General features: G+C 41.3%; 1 protein-coding gene across 1 annotated transcript; it reads right to left on the bottom strand.

Annotated features, from left to right (window-relative positions):
- Positions 1 to 5,485: 5,485 nt before the first annotated feature.
- Positions 5,486 to 17,143, bottom strand: LOC8028586 (actinia tenebrosa protease inhibitors). The gene is made up of 7 exons (XM_029979232.3): positions 16,996 to 17,143; positions 15,255 to 15,464; positions 12,562 to 12,735; positions 11,228 to 11,410; positions 10,069 to 10,251; positions 6,834 to 7,019; positions 5,486 to 5,564 (listed from the first exon to the last, which is right to left on the bottom strand). The coding sequence occupies exons 1-7, from the start codon at positions 17,036 to 17,038 to the stop codon at positions 5,536 to 5,538; spliced, it is 1,008 nt and encodes a 335-aa protein (XP_029835092.3). The 5' UTR covers positions 17,039 to 17,143; the 3' UTR covers positions 5,486 to 5,535.
- Between the last annotated feature and the right edge of the window lie 522 nt (positions 17,144 to 17,665).

Here is a 17,665-nt window from a genome sequence, read left to right on the forward strand (position 1 = left end):
ACCAACCGCCAGTATTGTGACATGCAACAGCGTGACACTTCTGTGACGTCATTTGTTGCCACTTTGGGACCACTTTTGGTGGCAGCATAGGGCACGAAACCAAGGGCTCAAACCATAACCGAACCCGAAAACCTTTCAGGAACACAATTTTTTCAGTTACCTTAACTGCAATGAGACCGTAACTTCAAATTTATGAAATACATAACTTAATTATTTACCGCTAACCGATATTAATCGAGAAATAACCATAATAGTTTTTCTTAACGACCTTGAAAAGGGTCTTGAAACGTCACGACCACTGATCTTCATGACAATTTGCTGGATCATGTATCCCTCTGGCCGCTGCAGCCCCAAGTGCAGCCACCGGTTGGCCATCTTTTGTGTCGAAAAATTGCTTTTTTGGAGCGTTGCGGAGGCTAGCAGCAGCCAGCTGAAGACTGTTTCCACTCTTTCGTCGTCATTCACCAAAGAAGTTTTTTAAAACCTTGCATAAACGGTAAGACCTGCCTTTTAAAACATCAACATTTTTACGAAAGCGGAGTGCCATGAAAAAACTGCACCACCCGTCGAAAACGAGTCGCTGGTGTCGCGGTGTGATTGAAGCTTCCTTGGCACGCTGAAGTGCCGCGTCTCCGTGCCTTCACATGCTCGGATACCGACCAAGAATTGACGCCGTGTGGATGTGTTATCGCGAGTGCATTGTGCGAGAAGACTCGTGTGCCTCGGGAGCCACGTTTTACTTTACTATGACGACCATATTTGTAACTTGAGGCACTCGCAGTTCAGAAATGAGCTTGATCCAGTGTCTATGGAAGAGTGAAATGAGGGTACGAAACGGTGCCGTGTTGTTTGAAGACTGGTGGCGTCGCTGCGTTTCCATAGGAGCTAAGCCTTTGTCTTTACTTTTTCCTCAGGTAAGTTCGCTCTTTGCAAATTTTACAAAAAAATGCACCATCTGCCGGCAACGCTGCACAAAGTCTTAGCGCGATAGGTTAAGAAACCGAATTTTGCGGTCGATTGAAAAAGCCTGGCCTCTCTTTGAATCGCCCTGTAGTTTCATGTCCGAATTGTTACGATCATGCGACACTCCTGGTGACGGCACATTTGTTTGAGCAGACGTACACAACAAATTTGAGTGAGAAATTGTGCAACCTCATATTTGAGTAAAAATTGGCACAATCTCGTTTTTGAGTGAAAAATAGTGCAATCTCATTTGAGCGAGAAATAGCAAAATGTTACTTGAATGAAAAATGGCACAATATGATATTTGAGAGAAATAGCGCAATCTCATATTTGCTAAAAGTAATCTATCATATTTGGGTAAAAAAGTGAAATCTCATTGGGTGAAAAAATAGCTGATATTGGTGCAATGTCTCAATTTGGTGTAAAATAGGGCAATGTTATATTGGGTGTAAAATAGCTATATCTTGTATTTGGGTGGAAAATAGTGCAATCTCATGTTTGAAAATACTGCAATCTCATTGGGTGAAAAATAGCTCCATATAATCTTGTATTCGGGTGGAAAATAGTGCAATCTCATTTTGGGTGAAAAATAGCACAATCTCATTGGGTAAGAAATAGTTCTTATTTGGGTTAAAATGGTGCAATTTCATATTTGGGTGAAAAATAGTGCAATTTCACATTTGGGTGAAAAAATAGTGCAATTTCATTTGTGTGAAAAATAGCTCGCTCATTGGGTGAAAATAGGTCTATCATATTTGGGTGAAAAATAGCGCTATCTTCATATTTGAGTGGAAAAGAGCAATCTCATTGTGTGAAAAATAGTGCAATCTTATTTGGGTGAAAAATAGCGCAATCTTATTTGGGTGAAAAATAGCGCAATCTTATTTGGGTGAAAAATAGCGCAATCTTATTTGGGTGAAAAATAGCTCACTCATTGGTGAAAAATAGCTCATTTGGGTAAAAATAGTGCAATCTCATATTTGGGTGAAAAATAGCTTACTGTCATTAAGTGAAAAATAGTTAATATTTGGGTGAAAAATAGTGCAATCTAATTGGCTGAAAATAGCTTAATCTCATTGGGTGAAAAATAGCTTATATTTGGGTGAAAAATAGCTCTATCGTATCTCGGTGAAAAATGGCGCAATCTCAAGTAGCGCAATGTGCATTTTTTGGTCAAAAAGCATTACGCTACATAAAATTGAAGTAGCTCGATGTGCTATATTTGGTCAAAAGACGCTAGAAAAAATGTGCCACGTGCTACTTTTGGTCAAAAGACATTACGCTATATAAAATTGAAATAGTGCAATGCACTGTTTTTGGTCAAAATAAGACATTCTATCTGAAATTGAAGTACTGTGATGTGCTATTTTTGCTTAAAATAGGGCATGCTACATGAAATTGAAGTAGTGCAATGTGCTATTTTTAGTCAAAAGAAGGCTACGCATTATAAATTTCAAGCAGCGCGATGCGCTATATTTGGTCAAAATAAGACCGCTATATAAAATTGAAGTAGAGCAATGTGTTTTTTTTGGCCAAAATAAGACATTACGCTATCTGAAATTGAAGTAGCGCGATGTGCTATTTTTGATCAAAAAAAGACATTACACTAAGATTGAAGTAGCGCGATGTGCTATTATTGGTCAAAATAAGACATTACGCTATCTCAAATTGAAGTAGCGTGATGTGCTATTTTCGGCCAAAAATAAGACATTACGCTATATAAAATTGAAGTAGCGCGAGTGCTATTTTTGGTCGAAATAGGACATGCTATCTGAAATTGAAGTAGCGCGATGTGCTATTTTTGGTCAAAATAAGACTTCACGCTATATAAAATTGAAGTATCCCGATGTGTTATTTTTGGTCAAAATAAGACAATACGCTATATAAAATGAAGTAGCGTGATGTGCTCTGGTCAAAAGACATTGCACTATATAAAATTAAAGTAGCGCGATGTGCTATTTTTGTCAAAATAAGACATTATGCTATCTGAAATTGAAGTAGCGCGATGTGCTATTTTTGGGCAAAATAAGACATTACGCTATATAAAATTGAAGTATCCCGATGTGCTATTTTTGGTCAAAATCAGACATTATACTATATAAAATTGAAGTAGCACGATGTGCTATTTTTGGTCAAAATAAGACATGCTATCTGATATTGAAGTAGCACAATGTGCTATTTTTGGTCAAAATAAGACATTACACTATATAAAATGGAAGTAGCGCGATGTGCTATTTTTGTCAAATTAAGACATTACACTATCTAAAAGTGGAGTAGTGCAATGTGCTATTTTTAGTCAAAATCTGACATTATGCTACATAAAATTAAAGTAGCGCGATGTGCTATTTTTTGTCAAAATAAGATACATTACGCTATATAAAATTGAAATAGCGCGAGTGCTATTTTTGGTCGAAGTAAGACATTACACTATTTAAAATTGAAGTAGCGCGATGTGCTATGTTTGTTCAAAATAAAACATTACGCTATATAAAATTGAAGTAGCGCGATGTGCTATTTTTTGTCAAAATAAGACATTACACTATATAAGAGTGAAGTAGTGCAATGTGCTATTTTTAGTCAAAATCAGACATTACGCTACATAAAATTGAAGCGCGATGTGCTATTTTTGGTCAAAATAAGACACATTACGCTATATAAAATTGAAGTAGCGCGAGTCCTATTTTTGGTCGAAGCAAGACGTTACGCTATCTGAAATTAAAGTAGCGCGATGTGCTATTTTTGGTCAAAATAATTCTTCATGCTATATAAAATTGAAGTATCCCAATGTGCTATTTTTGGTCAAAATAAGACATTACACTATATAAAATGAAGTAGCATGATGTGCTCTGGTAAAAAGACATTACGCTATATAAAATTGAAGTAGCACGATGTGCTATTTTTGGTCGAAATAATACTTGCTATATAAAATTGAAGTAACGCAATGTGCTATTTTGGTCAAAATAAGAGTATGCTGTGTGAAATTGAAGTAGCGCAATGTGGTATTTTTTGTAAAAATATAACGTTACGCTATCTAAAAGTGAAGTAGTGCAATGTGCTATTTTTGGTCGAAATAAGACATGCTAAACAAAATTGAAGTAACGCAATGTGCTTTTTTGGTCGAAATAAGACATTACGCTATATAAAATTGAAGTAGCGCGATGTGCTATTTTTGTCAAAATAAGGCGTTACGCTATCTAAAAGTGAAATAATGCAATGTGCTATTTTTGGTCAAAATAATACGCTAAACGAAATCGAAGTAGCGCAATGTGCTATTTTTGGTCAAAATAAGACTTCACGCTATCTCAAATCGAAGTAGCGTGATGAGCCATTTTCGGCCAAATTAAGACATTATGCTATATAAAATTGAAGTAGCGCGATTTGCTATTTTCGGTCAAAACAAGACATTATGCTATATAAAATTGAAGTAGCGCGATGTGCTATTTTCGGCCAAAATAAGACATTGCGCTAGAAAAAAAAAATTGAAGTAGTGAAATGTGCTATTTTTTTTTACAAAATAAGACATCTCACTACCTGAAATTGAAGTAGTGTGATGTGCCATTTTTGATGAAAATACGCTATCTGAAATTAAAGTAGCGCGATTTGCTATTTTTGGTCAAAATAAGACATTACGCTATATAAAATTGAAGTCGTGCGACATACTATTTTTTGTCAAAATAAGACATTACGCTATCTAAAAGTGAAGTAGTGCAATGTGCTATTTTTAGTCAAAATCAGACCTTACGCTATATAAAATATGACTAGCCCGATGTGCTATTTTTGGTCAAAATAAGACACATTACGCTATATAAAACTGAAGAAGCTCGGACCACGTGGAGCGAAAGCTCGCGCTGCAGAACCCAGGGATCCTGGGTTCAATCCCCACCTCTGCCCGTTTTTATCTGAATGAGCATCGTACCGCCGTGTGGTCGTGTATCACTGCTCCGTGGTGCACGTTAAAGACACCAGGCTAGCTGTTGTACTGCACTGGCTAATTTTTTTGTCTACAGCTGGCAGGCTTGTTGCCCGTTGAGGCAGACCAAGTACTAGGCTGTATAAACATACATACACACAACCTAATTTTTGTTTTTACAACAAAGGGCGCATAAACACAAAAGAGGAAAAGCAAATAATTATTTTTAAGGTTTCCATCAGGGAACAGTTTGGTCAAAACTAATTTCCGGAGCACCTTTTTGGGGTTTGTTTTAACAGAAATAATGAACGTAAACGGGACAACAGAGGCGTTTGTTCGAACTCTACGCAATCGTGCGTATGGAGTTTTTTTTATTACTTTTTTAACATATATGTTCTGTGGCATTGTTTGGAAAGTTTACAAGCGTCGAGTCATGTAGCTTAATTTATCTAAGGAAATTAGTTATGGTTCAAATGAAACAACCGGCAGAACACACAGAAAAAAGTATGTATTATTTTTTAATCAACTTTAATTGCTTCGCACCCTACTAAAATTCCAACACTGAAACAGTATATTAATGATGCACTAAAAATAAAGAAATAGTGAACCGGATGGTTTGATATCGTTGACAGTTTATTTGGTTCCATATCATAGTCGTAGCCTTACAAACGTCTTGAGGACCCGTACACAGCTGAAATAAATAAAACCACATTAGATTATAAATACCATCTACCATATCATTGAAAGCAAGCTAATCGAGGTCATAGTAAATTATTCACTGGAGACCGCAGTCCAGCGGCTTACGTTTTTCTGAGTTTACGCACGAATTCATTTCTTGGTTACGCTTAAATTTATAATGTTTAAAGAGTTCTTTTTTTTTTTCAGCAGAGTTTTTAATTAATAGTCTTTATCGAGCATGAGGTGACGGCAATAGCATGGGAAGTACATCGGCATAAAGGGGCTCTTATATATGAAAGTACAGCTATTGCTGAACTTTCATAAATTAATTTCAAAGTGGGCGGAAGGTGACGTAGAGCGAGTGTTGTTAAATTTTCTAGTTTTTATGGCAATGTAACTAAACAAGAGAGGCCGACCCCAGAAATTTGTTACAGGTCCCTTTTTGTAAGTGGTGCCGTGCAATGAACAGTATGCGTGACTTGAAAGCTTTGAGGCGATGTGATCAGTTCCAGTCATGGGTCTGGCAGAAGGTTTCCTTCGCGTTTTTAGGTTACTCTCATGTCGGCCCGCAAGAAGCGAAGTTATCACACTAGTCGTGTAGTCATAAGCCGAGTAGTCATACAGTAGTTTTCTCGTTTCCTTCGAGAATTATTTCGGGGCGAATAGGGATTTTCTAAGGCCAGGGAGCAATGCCATGCACATCCAAGGATTTTCTCACGCGCCCTGAGTAGCGTCATTAATATCACCGGAAAGTTCCAGTTTACTAAAGTGATGTGGCACTACAATTAGTCGTTGTATTACAGCATCAAATTTCGTTTAACGAAATAATCTTATCTCCAAATTTTGGTCGTCCGTTCGTTCTTCATTAGGCGTTCTTTGAACCCCCGGTGAATTCGAGTTCACATTTCTCGCATTGAAAGTCTTGATTTTAATTTGCCACGAATAAGAGATTATATATGTTATCTTAATGTTTTCATATTTATACCCCATTGATGTCTTCACAAAACTGCAGTTTAGCAGTGAACAGCAGGCAAAGAATACGTGCCCTGGAAAATGGTTAGATATTTTACAGGGTTTCTCACGTTTTGTGTCTGTGATTTTGGAGTTCTACAATTTTACTCGTATCAAGATCCGTTCACGATAAGTCCTTGTCAACTTAGTTTACACTTTGCTAATCGCGTCACATAGAGACAACTGCGAGATAGAAAACATGGGGTCTGCACTAACTTTGCAGCATGCTGTACACACGAAACAGTGAAAAACACTTAGAAGTCATACTTACGTTTGCAAGTGCTCTCGCACTCTTCCAGAGTCACAAACCTATTCTTTGAATCATCCTTTAGCCAGTACCTCGAACGTTCACATGTGTTCGACGTCATGTTGTAGAAATACCTCACGTGGGTTCCCTTGGTCTGCTTCACCGCTGGTCTAAGACATTTTCGCGTAGGATTTTCTAAGCTGTCCAAACCTGAAGAGAGATATATTCTCATTAGTTTCGTGCCGATTAAAACTCAATTCACGAGAATTAATGCAACAGGGAAAACCTCTCCCACTTTATTTCACCGCGAGCTAAAATCATCAGCGCTGTAAATATTATTTAATAAACAATTTGGATGTTCTGTGTTTACCTTACAATCTTCTCAAGTTGATGTATCCAAAGTGATTTGGCGTATAACCAAAAAGAAATATTCAACTATCATTAGGGATGTTTGCCATTGTTGCACTTGAGCGCGCGGAATTTTCGTAGAATTTTAGTTAAAGAGAACATTAATCTCTATTACGCTTGGTGGCTCCATCGATTGAAGGTGAGAATAAAGCAAGGTCAGTATATTTTATAACATAAAATAATGCGTTTCATTCGGTGCCTATAAGCAGTGGACAAGGCATTAAAAGGTATAGATGTATAGTTAATGAGATATTAAGTAGCGCTGGACGTGGCAAATGTCAATAACCTTATCATTGCTCCGCAGTCAATGTGATTGACACATGAATCTCAACATAAAATTCACGCCTTGCGTCTTATTAAAGCTGTACTAATGACTCTCTAGCATGTAAACTAACGCTTCTAAGAAAATGTGTAGTCTCCCCGCGAAAATCGTTTCTCATCGTATTGCGCCGCGATATACAGGGTGAAACAAGGAGACGCCAGGCTCTTTAAATGGACCGGGAAATTCGGTTTCTTAACCTATCGCGCTACGACTTTGTGCAGCGTTGCCCACAGATGGTGCATTTTTGTTTGGTAAAATTTGCGAAGAGCGAACTTACCTGAGGAAAAAGTAAAGAAAGAAAAATGCTTAGCTCCTATGGAAACGCAGCGACGCCACCGGTCTGCAAACAACACGGCGCCGTTTCGCACGGGAGACAAGAGATGGCGCAACAAACGCCGCCAACGAACGAGCATACGGCGCCGAGAGCAGGCCTTTCTAGCAGACGATCTTTTCGACTCAAAAGCGACGCGCGTTCCGCAGGCGGCGACAGTCGCAGAAACAAAAAAGACAGGCGCGGTAACAGCAAGGAACTGCAGTTCCTTCTCTGCAAAAGGGCCGGCTCTCGGCGTCGTCTGCTCGTTCGTTGGCGGCAGTTGGCGTCGCGACCGCTTGCGCCATCTCTTGTCTCCCGTGCGAAACGGCACCGTGTTGTTTGCAGAACGGTGGTGTCGCTGCGTTTCCACAGGAGCTAAGCCATTTTCTTCGTTTACTTTTTCCTCAGGTAAGTTCGCTCTTCGCAAAATTAAAAAAAAAAAAAAAGCACCATCTGTGGGCAACGCTGCACAAAGTCGTAGCGCGATAGGCTAAGAAACCGAATTTTCCGTTCGATTTAAAGAGCCTGGCGTGTCCTTGATTCACCCTGTACTATAGAGAGTATTCAATGGCGGCCGTATCTGTGTGCGTGGTTACTGAGCGCGGGCCTCGGTGTAAGATACACTCTTTAGGTGAGGACACGGCGGGGCTGAACGCGCAGCCCGAGGAATTAGATAGTGTTCGTTCGACGGGCATCTGAAAGGCTGCATCATTCCGCGGCCACCGTGCCCGCGGCTGACAGTGTCGCCGGCGGCCAAACGGCGAAACTGTGTGAGAGTGAAAAAAATTATCTCGTTGCCATGACACCCCGGTACACCGTGGTCTTTCTGCACGAGCGACAACCTCGGTGGAGCTCTGCCCGTGTGGAGCATGAGGCGGCACGAGCCGTCTTCGCCGTGCCCACGGGTCGACGAGCCATCTGCCGGCGCCGCTTGAAACCATAGTGTGAGAGAGAAAGAGAGAGAGAGTGAAAAGCGAACTTTATCTGCGCTGCGCGAGGAGCGCGCTGTCTTCACCTGAAGAGTATTATCTTACACCGTGGCGCGGGCTGACGGCGAGCTTCCACAGTTCTTTTGTCACGTGCATTCCGCACCATCAAGATTGCCGGTCCTAGCAAGCTATTAATGTGCGCTCGTTCTGAGCATGCGCTCTAAACATCGCCTTCAAATATGGCTCCAGTGAATACCCCCTATAGCGGGTGTTCGCTGGACGCCATGTTTGGAGGCGCTGTTTAGAGCGCATGTTCCGAACAAGCTCACGTTGATAGGCTGCCAAGACCGGCAATTTTGATGGTGCGCAATTCACGTTGCAAAAGTACCGTGGAAGCTCGCCGTCAGCACGCGCTCAGTAGTCGCGCACACTGCTATGGCCGCAAGTGAATACTCCCTATACTACTTTCACCCTTAAGCTGAGACTGCAGGAAATGCCACAAACAAGAGAGCGCCAGGTCGCTGCTTGGAAGCGTTCTTCCCCAGAACCATGCAGTCGCGCTAGAAATGCGCGCCTCAAAGCTGGGAGAGCGGGCTAGCTCGCGCTCGTAGCTACCTTATGCTTATGGTGAAAACATAGGGTGAAAATATCGATGCGTGATAGTATCTTGTTTTAAAAAAAGAAAAAAAAAAACTTGTTCTGGGCGATCTGCAGCGGCATTCGCAGACGACGTCATCACCGGGCTCGCCTAGTTAAATTTGGCGCCAACAGATGTCGGAAGCGTCGAGCGCGCCGGCGCCGAGCTTAGCAGACGATCTTCGGGAACTCTTCACTATGCCGGCGCGCGTCTTTCTAATGTAAAATTTTAATTGTGCGATAACTAATTCATTAAAAATGAACTTAATAAGAAACCAGGAACTTAAATCCCTCGTGGCTCCCCATTTTTGGTACGGAGATGATCGGTCGAGGCACTACATTAACTCTCGTTTCTCACGTTGCGCCACCTTTCGGCAGCATATACAACTAGACGAGCCCGGTCATGACGTCATCTGCAAATGCCGTACCAGATAACCCAAAAAAATTTTTTTTTTTTTTAAAGCTAAGCTGCATCTATTGATATTTTCACTCCACGCCTCTACCACGTAGCCGCACCTCTGTAGAAATCGCAGCGCGATACGTGGAGAAGTTGATTTTTGCGCACCATCAAAAACAGGTTAGAAGCGTTCATTTACATGCTGTAGAGTCAATGATAGGAGCAGAAACAGTCCTAATCGCATCGTTTCGTACTTGTGCAGTTCTTCCAGCATTCCTCAGCCGTCGCGAATTTGTTGGGGTAGCCGCCGCAACCGTGGTGACCAAACTGCTCGCAGCGTTTGGTGGCTCCGTTGTAACCGAAGACGGTCTGGCTGTTCTTGTTTCCGCAAGGGCGGCCTCCATTGATGGGGAAGTTGCACGGATCCTTCACGTGCTCTGGGTACAAAACAATGAAGATGTGTCACGTGATCACACAGTACGCCGGGACGTCGCAGAATAGGTAACGTTCACATTACCGTCCTTCTGTTGCTCTCAAATGTGGATTACGTTTATTTTCATTGATGTCCCACAGTATGACTGTGGGTCGGCTCCCGAATGCCTATGCGGACTGCAAGCTCGTCTGCTTGTTTGGCAGGGGTTGTGGTGACGTCAGAGAGAAGCCCAGCTCTGATTGGCTCTGATTGAAGGATAGTGGGTAGACCTGAATGCTTAGCTGCCTTGAGGCCTACCCACTATCCTTTCAATCGAGCCAATCAGAGTTCGGCGTCTCTCTGACGTCACCACAACCCCCGTCAAACAAGCAGACGAACTTGCGCTCCGCATAGGCACTGAAAGCTTAGAAAAGGCAGGGCGTGTCTTATCATGTTAATGATAGTTGCTTCGTGATTGGTCTGTCGGAATTCTTGCCCAGAAATGTGGCAATATCATTGGCTGTAGGGCGATAATTAGATGCACGAGACCCGCCCTGTGCTCCTTTTTTTCTAAGCTCTCGTTGACTATGTAAATATTCATTTAATAATAAATCATGTTTTTATTAAATTTTTTCTTAACCACGAGGAAAAGTCGTAACCTCTCGATTGGAACTCACAGCATGCATATGAAATTATTTTTAAAGCTGGGAACCCTCGTTTAAAAAAAAGAATAAACTTCAGTCCCGAAGAAAATACTCTTTTTGCTGCTTATAGAGGGTTAGGTGGAAAATGGCATAATTGTTTTTGACCAAATGAGCAGTTAATTTTTTTTATATATTGTAACTTTTTTCGTTTAAATTTAAACAAATGTGATTTGTTTTAAGACAATTAATATGGCATATGTTATCGTCACGAGAAAACGTACAATGTTTGTATTGTGTTCTCATAATGATAAAAAAAAAAGTCGAGTTGGATGTGTAAAAAAGGCCAACGTGGCTTACTTGCACAGGTGGACCAGCATTCGTGTTTCTCGAGGAAGTTGTTTCCGTTGCCCCCGCAGCCCTTGTATTCGAACTCTTCGCACTTCTGGCTCGCCGCATTAAAGCCGTACATCGGCATCGCTGTCCCTGACTTACAGGTGTGGCCTTCGTCGATGGGCAAGACACATGGATCTTGTTCGAATTCTGAGAGAAACGCGGGTAGTAATCAGCATGCCTTAAAACGCATATTCGCAATAAAAATTTCGCTAGCATTATGAATGTATAAGAACAAAACATTTGAATAAAGCGTATTTCTCTATGATATAATAAATTTACGCGATCTTCAAGGAAGAGCTTAGCACTACTAATGTTGAGAATAAATCAAAATAGCCAACATTGTAAATAACACTTGGATAACCAGTGGGACATATTACATAGACCTTCTAACGGTTACTTGTCTCAGCATTTTTAAACACAAGTGTTAGCTCACATGTTTTTAAGAACTAACAGTGTCACACGATATTTGTTTGCGATAGTTGAAGCAACAACGCCGATGCCATTTTTGAAAGAACAAAACGCGGCACTTCCGTAATATTACTGAACTCGCATATTATGTTTCACTGTATTCCCATAGCAATGTTTGCCTCATATAAATACCTAACAAACCACATCTAAGCATTAAGAACTCAACAGCAAACCATCCAAATGAAGGCTCACGGCTTTCTTCTATTATAACATAAAAAAAGAAGTACCAAATAAAGTGGGACACTTCATTTTATAAAGGTATCGCTTTCACTAAACGGGTTCAAGAGTGTGAAACATGTCGTTCGGTAAGAGGAATTTTATGGCGCATTCACAGCTTAAACACATCGGAAAACAGTTGGATGGACGTATTTTTGTCCAATAAAACACAACTCATGCCATAGAGTAAACTATACTTCGTCTCACCCTACGATGGACTAAAGGCAGAGGCCACAGACCGCCAGATCCAATCACGAGCCACTTAGAAGTTGCGTAATATTTCGCTTCGATGCATGTATCGGTGCCCGCGTCTCGGATCACTAATGGGATGGTGGTTAGGATCGAAAAGCACTGAGTGACTCAACAATTTTACATTTCAAAGAAAGCCACGACATACGGGCTCTTTACAGTGTCGAAGCCATGAATATGATGCAGCACTTTTGGATTCGGAGCATTATTCGTCCACCTCGAATCAATGCTAAGCGTGTCATAGTTTAGCGTGGAACGTGATTGGACCTGGCGGCCCGTGACTTTGTCCTTTAGTCCATCGTAGAATGAGACGAACTATGGTATGGAAGCATAGCTTAGCTGCAACCACTTGGGTAAGACCTTACTCTGACATTTGGCGTGGCATGCTTCGAGCGTTTCGAACAGCCCCTCCTTGGAACCGCAGCCTCCGTAAGAAAACCATTCGCATCGCATTTTGTCAGGATTAAACCTGTACATGCGGAAGTTGCCTCGGCATACATCCTCTGGCTCTGGGGCGGCGCAGTCTCCCAGCACGGGATCTGCAATTGACGGGGTCCGAGTTTAACACCCTTTACACGTCAGCATATTAGCGAGTTTTAGAATAGCGTACCAAAAAGATTTTTCGCTTAGGCAATGAAATAAAGTCCTCGCCACTCGCCAATCCAAATCGCGATTTCGGGTCCGCGCATGCGCAATGGCTACGACGCTATTTCTTTTACTTACGATATGGTTTTGGGTATACGCTATTATAAAACTGCCTATAGAGGTAAAATAGGGGAATATCACAGGAAGCAAATCCTTTTGACATTCGCAACAACGTAAATACATTAAAGTATATTTCAAACGTTGTAAATCGGAAATATTGATTTGTTTCTCCTTCGGGCGTTCATATTATTCGTACCAATGTTGCGCTTTTGTTTCACCTATACTCTCATTAAGCTGCTGCATCAATACTGCCCCCCCCCAAAAAAAAAAAAAAAAAAAAAAAAAACCTGAATAGAAATTATTACTGTCACTGGCAACGCAAGAGAGGCAGGGCGTCATGACAGCCGAACATCCCCCGATCGGGGCGATCAGATGGTGTTCGGCTTTCAGCAGTTAATAAGAGTGCGGGAGAAGCCAATATATATATATATATATATATATATATATATATATATATATATATATATATATATATATATATAATGGCTCTGCCATGCATTTCCTACGCTGTAAGTGAACGAACTATTCCCTTATTTTGATTAACCAATACGAGGAATGTGAGCTCTCTCGCTCGAACGGTCATGCGAGCCAAGATGGGTAAACATTCGACGACCCGTTTCGTTGAGGAAACATGTGTGGTCATTACGCCGTGATGAAAATAATCCATCTCATTGAGTGAGTCGATTAAAAAAGACCCATGATTAGTGTTTCAAGGACTTCGCGGGGCGCTATGTTTTCAAAGATTTCTGAGTGGATAAGTGCAGGGTGTCCCCCCAAAAACGAATTTACAGTTTTTTCTTTCTTTTAGCGCATAAATAAACCACGCATCGCTAAACGCTCATTATCCGCCCAAATGGAGAGAACCTAGTGCTCCGAACCAAACGCAAAAGTTTCAGCACTAAGAGTTATTTTATTGGAAAGTTGTAACTGATTGTTTTACATTTTCAATGGGAAATTGGCTGGCGACGATGCTCTCTATTACATGGAGCTGAATGGCGCCAATTACTGAAACGGGCCCCACTTTCACATTAGAATGTTCAAAATATCACATATAACATTTGAATGAACTGCGCTGGGCGATGCGCAGTTTATTTTTGAGGTAATTTTTTTTTTCTTGGAACACGCTGTACACTTTAGAAACAGTCTGTGTGTCTACTTTCACGCACACCACTCGGAGAGCCAATCACCGCAACTTACCGAGGCAGCTCAGCAAATGACAATGCCGAAACATATCTTTAGACCAAAAAACGCAGTCTGAGTTGTGACATTAAGCAATGCAATCGTGACGTTTTGCATTGCTTAATGTCACAACTCAGACTGCGTTTTTTGATCTAAACATATGTTTCCGGATCGTCATTCGCTGAGCTGGCTCCGTAAGTTGCGGTGATTGGCTCTCCGAGTGTGTTGCGGGAAAGCGGACGCACATACATTTTTAGAGTGCATACTAAGATAATGTATAAATAAACTAGCCGTCATTTTCCAAAAGTCTCGGTGAATCTTATCTCGAAGCCTTGATTGGCTAACCTGGCTTGATTTGAAGCTGGAGTGGCGTCCCTGACCAATCAGCTTTCTAGGCGTCTGTCATCACTCAGCGGACAAAATGCCCACGTGTGCAGATCCAACCCACGGTGGGGTTCTGGAAAAGCTAACTTAAGCTACGCTAGCCAACGTCAAAACTGGATTTGTAGGCGAGATAAAAATAACAGCGAAGATAAGATAGTGCCGAAGCTCGTTAACGTCAGGTGTGAACGTAATAATAATAATAAAAACAAGAACACTTATGGCAAGCTTACTCGAAGTGTGCGGCTCGCTCTTCCCGCTTGGTGAATGGAGTAGATACTCTCAGAAACTGAACTCCCGCTGATTCTTGCTTGCAGAAACTGAACCCCCTCTGTCTCTAGTGTTTGTCACCAATACACGCTTTTCAAAAGCCTATAGAGGAGCAACAATGAGGATCCAAGTCCCCGCCACACTCTGACATAGTCCTTGTGCCAAATACATGCTCAAAGCAAGTTCCCGAACAATGCCGGACTCTGATACTTAGTGCTGTAGCCACCAGATAGCGCGCACTTTTGGAAAGGGTCGATCGGTTGAAGCGTCATTCTTTGTGCACTCCGCTGCTATACAAAAAAATTATGGTAACGCTACTTAGGCTAAAGGGAATGAAGTCCTTCCCTTTTAGATACTGGCTCTACATACGATCTTTGATAATTATACTCACTTCTTAAATATTCACTAAATATAATTTAGTACAGATACAGGCAAATATCTTTCATTGAAACCTTGATTAGGCGTTTTTTTTCCCTTCGAGGATTTTGTTGAAACGTGAAGGATAATGACGCTGCCCTCTCACCTCTGCACAGTTTCTTACAAAATTTTTCGTTTTTGAATACGTTCTTCTTCCACATGATGTCCCCGCACAGCGGAGTTGTACGCGGCTCGCAGTTCTTTAGAGTCTCGTTGTAGAACCAAAGTGTGGCGCTCTTTTCGCAGCCTTGCTCGAAGGGCGGATGCTGGTCGTAGCAGCGTGCCGGGCTTTTCTTGTTGTCTTCCGAAGAAACAGCTGGAGCCAAAGGAAGTCATATTAGGTCGCTCATGGAAAGGCAACACATTTAGGCTACAAGTATTTTCTGATCGTCCTGTACCGTACTTTCCGAAGATATACGCGTTTAAAAGTTGAAATTTAACTGGGTATGGATTATTTATACAGATACAGATTACGAAAGAATTTCTTTTCTCTAGGTGTTTTATAATTTGTGACGTGAAAGAATTTTGTGAATGATAGAGTATTTCAAAGCGAACTTTTCGGTAAGCATCTACTTGGTTAGGAATTATTAAAATGAAACAAAACAAAAGTGTAAACGCCTGAATTTTGAAAATCCCAACGTTTCAAGGCCAGCTTGGTCCCTTGATCACGGGCGACTGTTTATGTCAGGACTTTAAAATGCGACAAAAGACAACCTGAACTTTAAAATGTAACAGTCGCATCGGGTGATTTCCGACACCAGACAATTCGAAAATGATGACACCTGGTACTTTGAAAGACGACGACAAGGAAATAAACAGTCATCCGTTATTAAGGGGCCGAGCGGCCCTTGAAACGCTAGGTTTTAAATTTCTGACTGTTTGAATTTTTTTCTTCAGTTCTACGACATACTATGTTAATGATGAGTTATGTACGATACAAACAGACGTGTGTGGTATACTCATTCCAAGTAATAAAAAAAACTTGCAATCGATTACTTTTTGGAGTAATTTCGTAATCATTTGACCACTTTTATTAAGTAGTAATCGCAAGAGTAATCTCAATACTTTTGGAACAACTAAAATAACTGTTAACTGTTACTATTGCCTGCCACTTATGGTGCCTCTTGTTTGTGCAAGTTTTCTACCAAGGAATCCTCGAACCAAGCCTTCGACAGGCGGATGGTTCACGAAAAATGGATAGATTAAGAAGATACGTAGTTTACAGGTCGGTGATTCTAATCCAATAATGGACAGTTCAAATGACCCGTTTGTAAACCTGCAGAGAGAGTTGTCGTTTCGAAAATCTGAAGTAATCCTAAATGTAGGGGTTACTTATTGATGGAACGGCCGATAACTTCTTCTCAAGTAATCCAACATAATCTAATTAAACACTTTTTTTTTCGCCAAGAGTGATTATAATTGTAGCCGATTACTTTTTTTGAGTAACGTGAACACAATACTTTTTACAAGTGTTTTCGTTTTATACATAAATCTATTGGAAGTTTTATATTTTTATCTCGTATAACCATTTTGACTTCAGTCCCAGATGCCTTCCCGCCATTTTGATGCCTCATGGTGCTCCAGGCACCTGAACAGATTTGTAAGCTTATCAAGCAGGCACTTGCAAATCTGTGGAAAATATTTTATGTGCAGAGTAGGCACCAGGTGTGAGCTATCCAACAAATATGTAAGAAACAATTCTTTTTTTACAAACGAATTTTTTTTTATATATATAGATATGATGCCGAATTTATAGTGCTCAAGCTACGGTATTTAGTTTCTCTCAGCTTAAGCTGCATATGCTTTAAGTTTGCTCGGAAAGTGCGAATAGGAATGTTCAAACTTACCCGCTCCCAGCAAGGCCAACAAAACGAGGAACTTGAGTGCCATGGTGACTCAAGAAAGGACGTGGTACACCCTTTGTCGCCTGGTGAACTGCCGAAGCAGTCCTCAGTCGCCGAATATAAACCGCTCTAACCACGAAAGGTCAAGATGTAAGAGCCGCGCGTCAATCAACTTATCATGAACGCGGTTATTCCGTCACAAAGGGACGCTATCAGAAAAGGTAAACAGCCAGCTGGGGTGTTCTCACCGATTAAGTTTTTTTATGTTTTGTTTTCGGTCAAACACGTAGTATTGCGCCTTTCTTTGTGTAGACATCTCTCCGCGGTACCTATTACTTCCCACGAAAGAGTAGAGTTACGAAACCGCGAGATTGGACCTTTCCATTTTTGCGGTTGGTTGATATCAGTGGCATTTTTGCTGACACCGTATGATACTACGTCACGTGGATTCTTCTGACACTCTAGGTGTGAAGTTTGCACTCCCCTAAAAGGTCATCTAGCAAAACCCGGAATGTTTTGCTCTAGTACGTTGAGCGCTTGCTATTACACGTGAAATAAAGGAAATGCTCCCTCGCCCTCTCGTTCACGCACCTCCCCGTTTGTCCAATGTACACCCTACCACATGTGAAGGAGATCTGAGGGAGCATTCCCTTTCTCTCCGTTCCTCCCCCGC

This window comes from Ixodes scapularis, unplaced genomic scaffold, assembly GCF_016920785.2.
Source record: "Ixodes scapularis isolate PalLabHiFi unplaced genomic scaffold, ASM1692078v2 PGA_scaffold10__122_contigs__length_95168666, whole genome shotgun sequence".
Lineage (NCBI taxonomy): Eukaryota > Metazoa > Arthropoda > Arachnida > Ixodida > Ixodidae > Ixodes > Ixodes scapularis.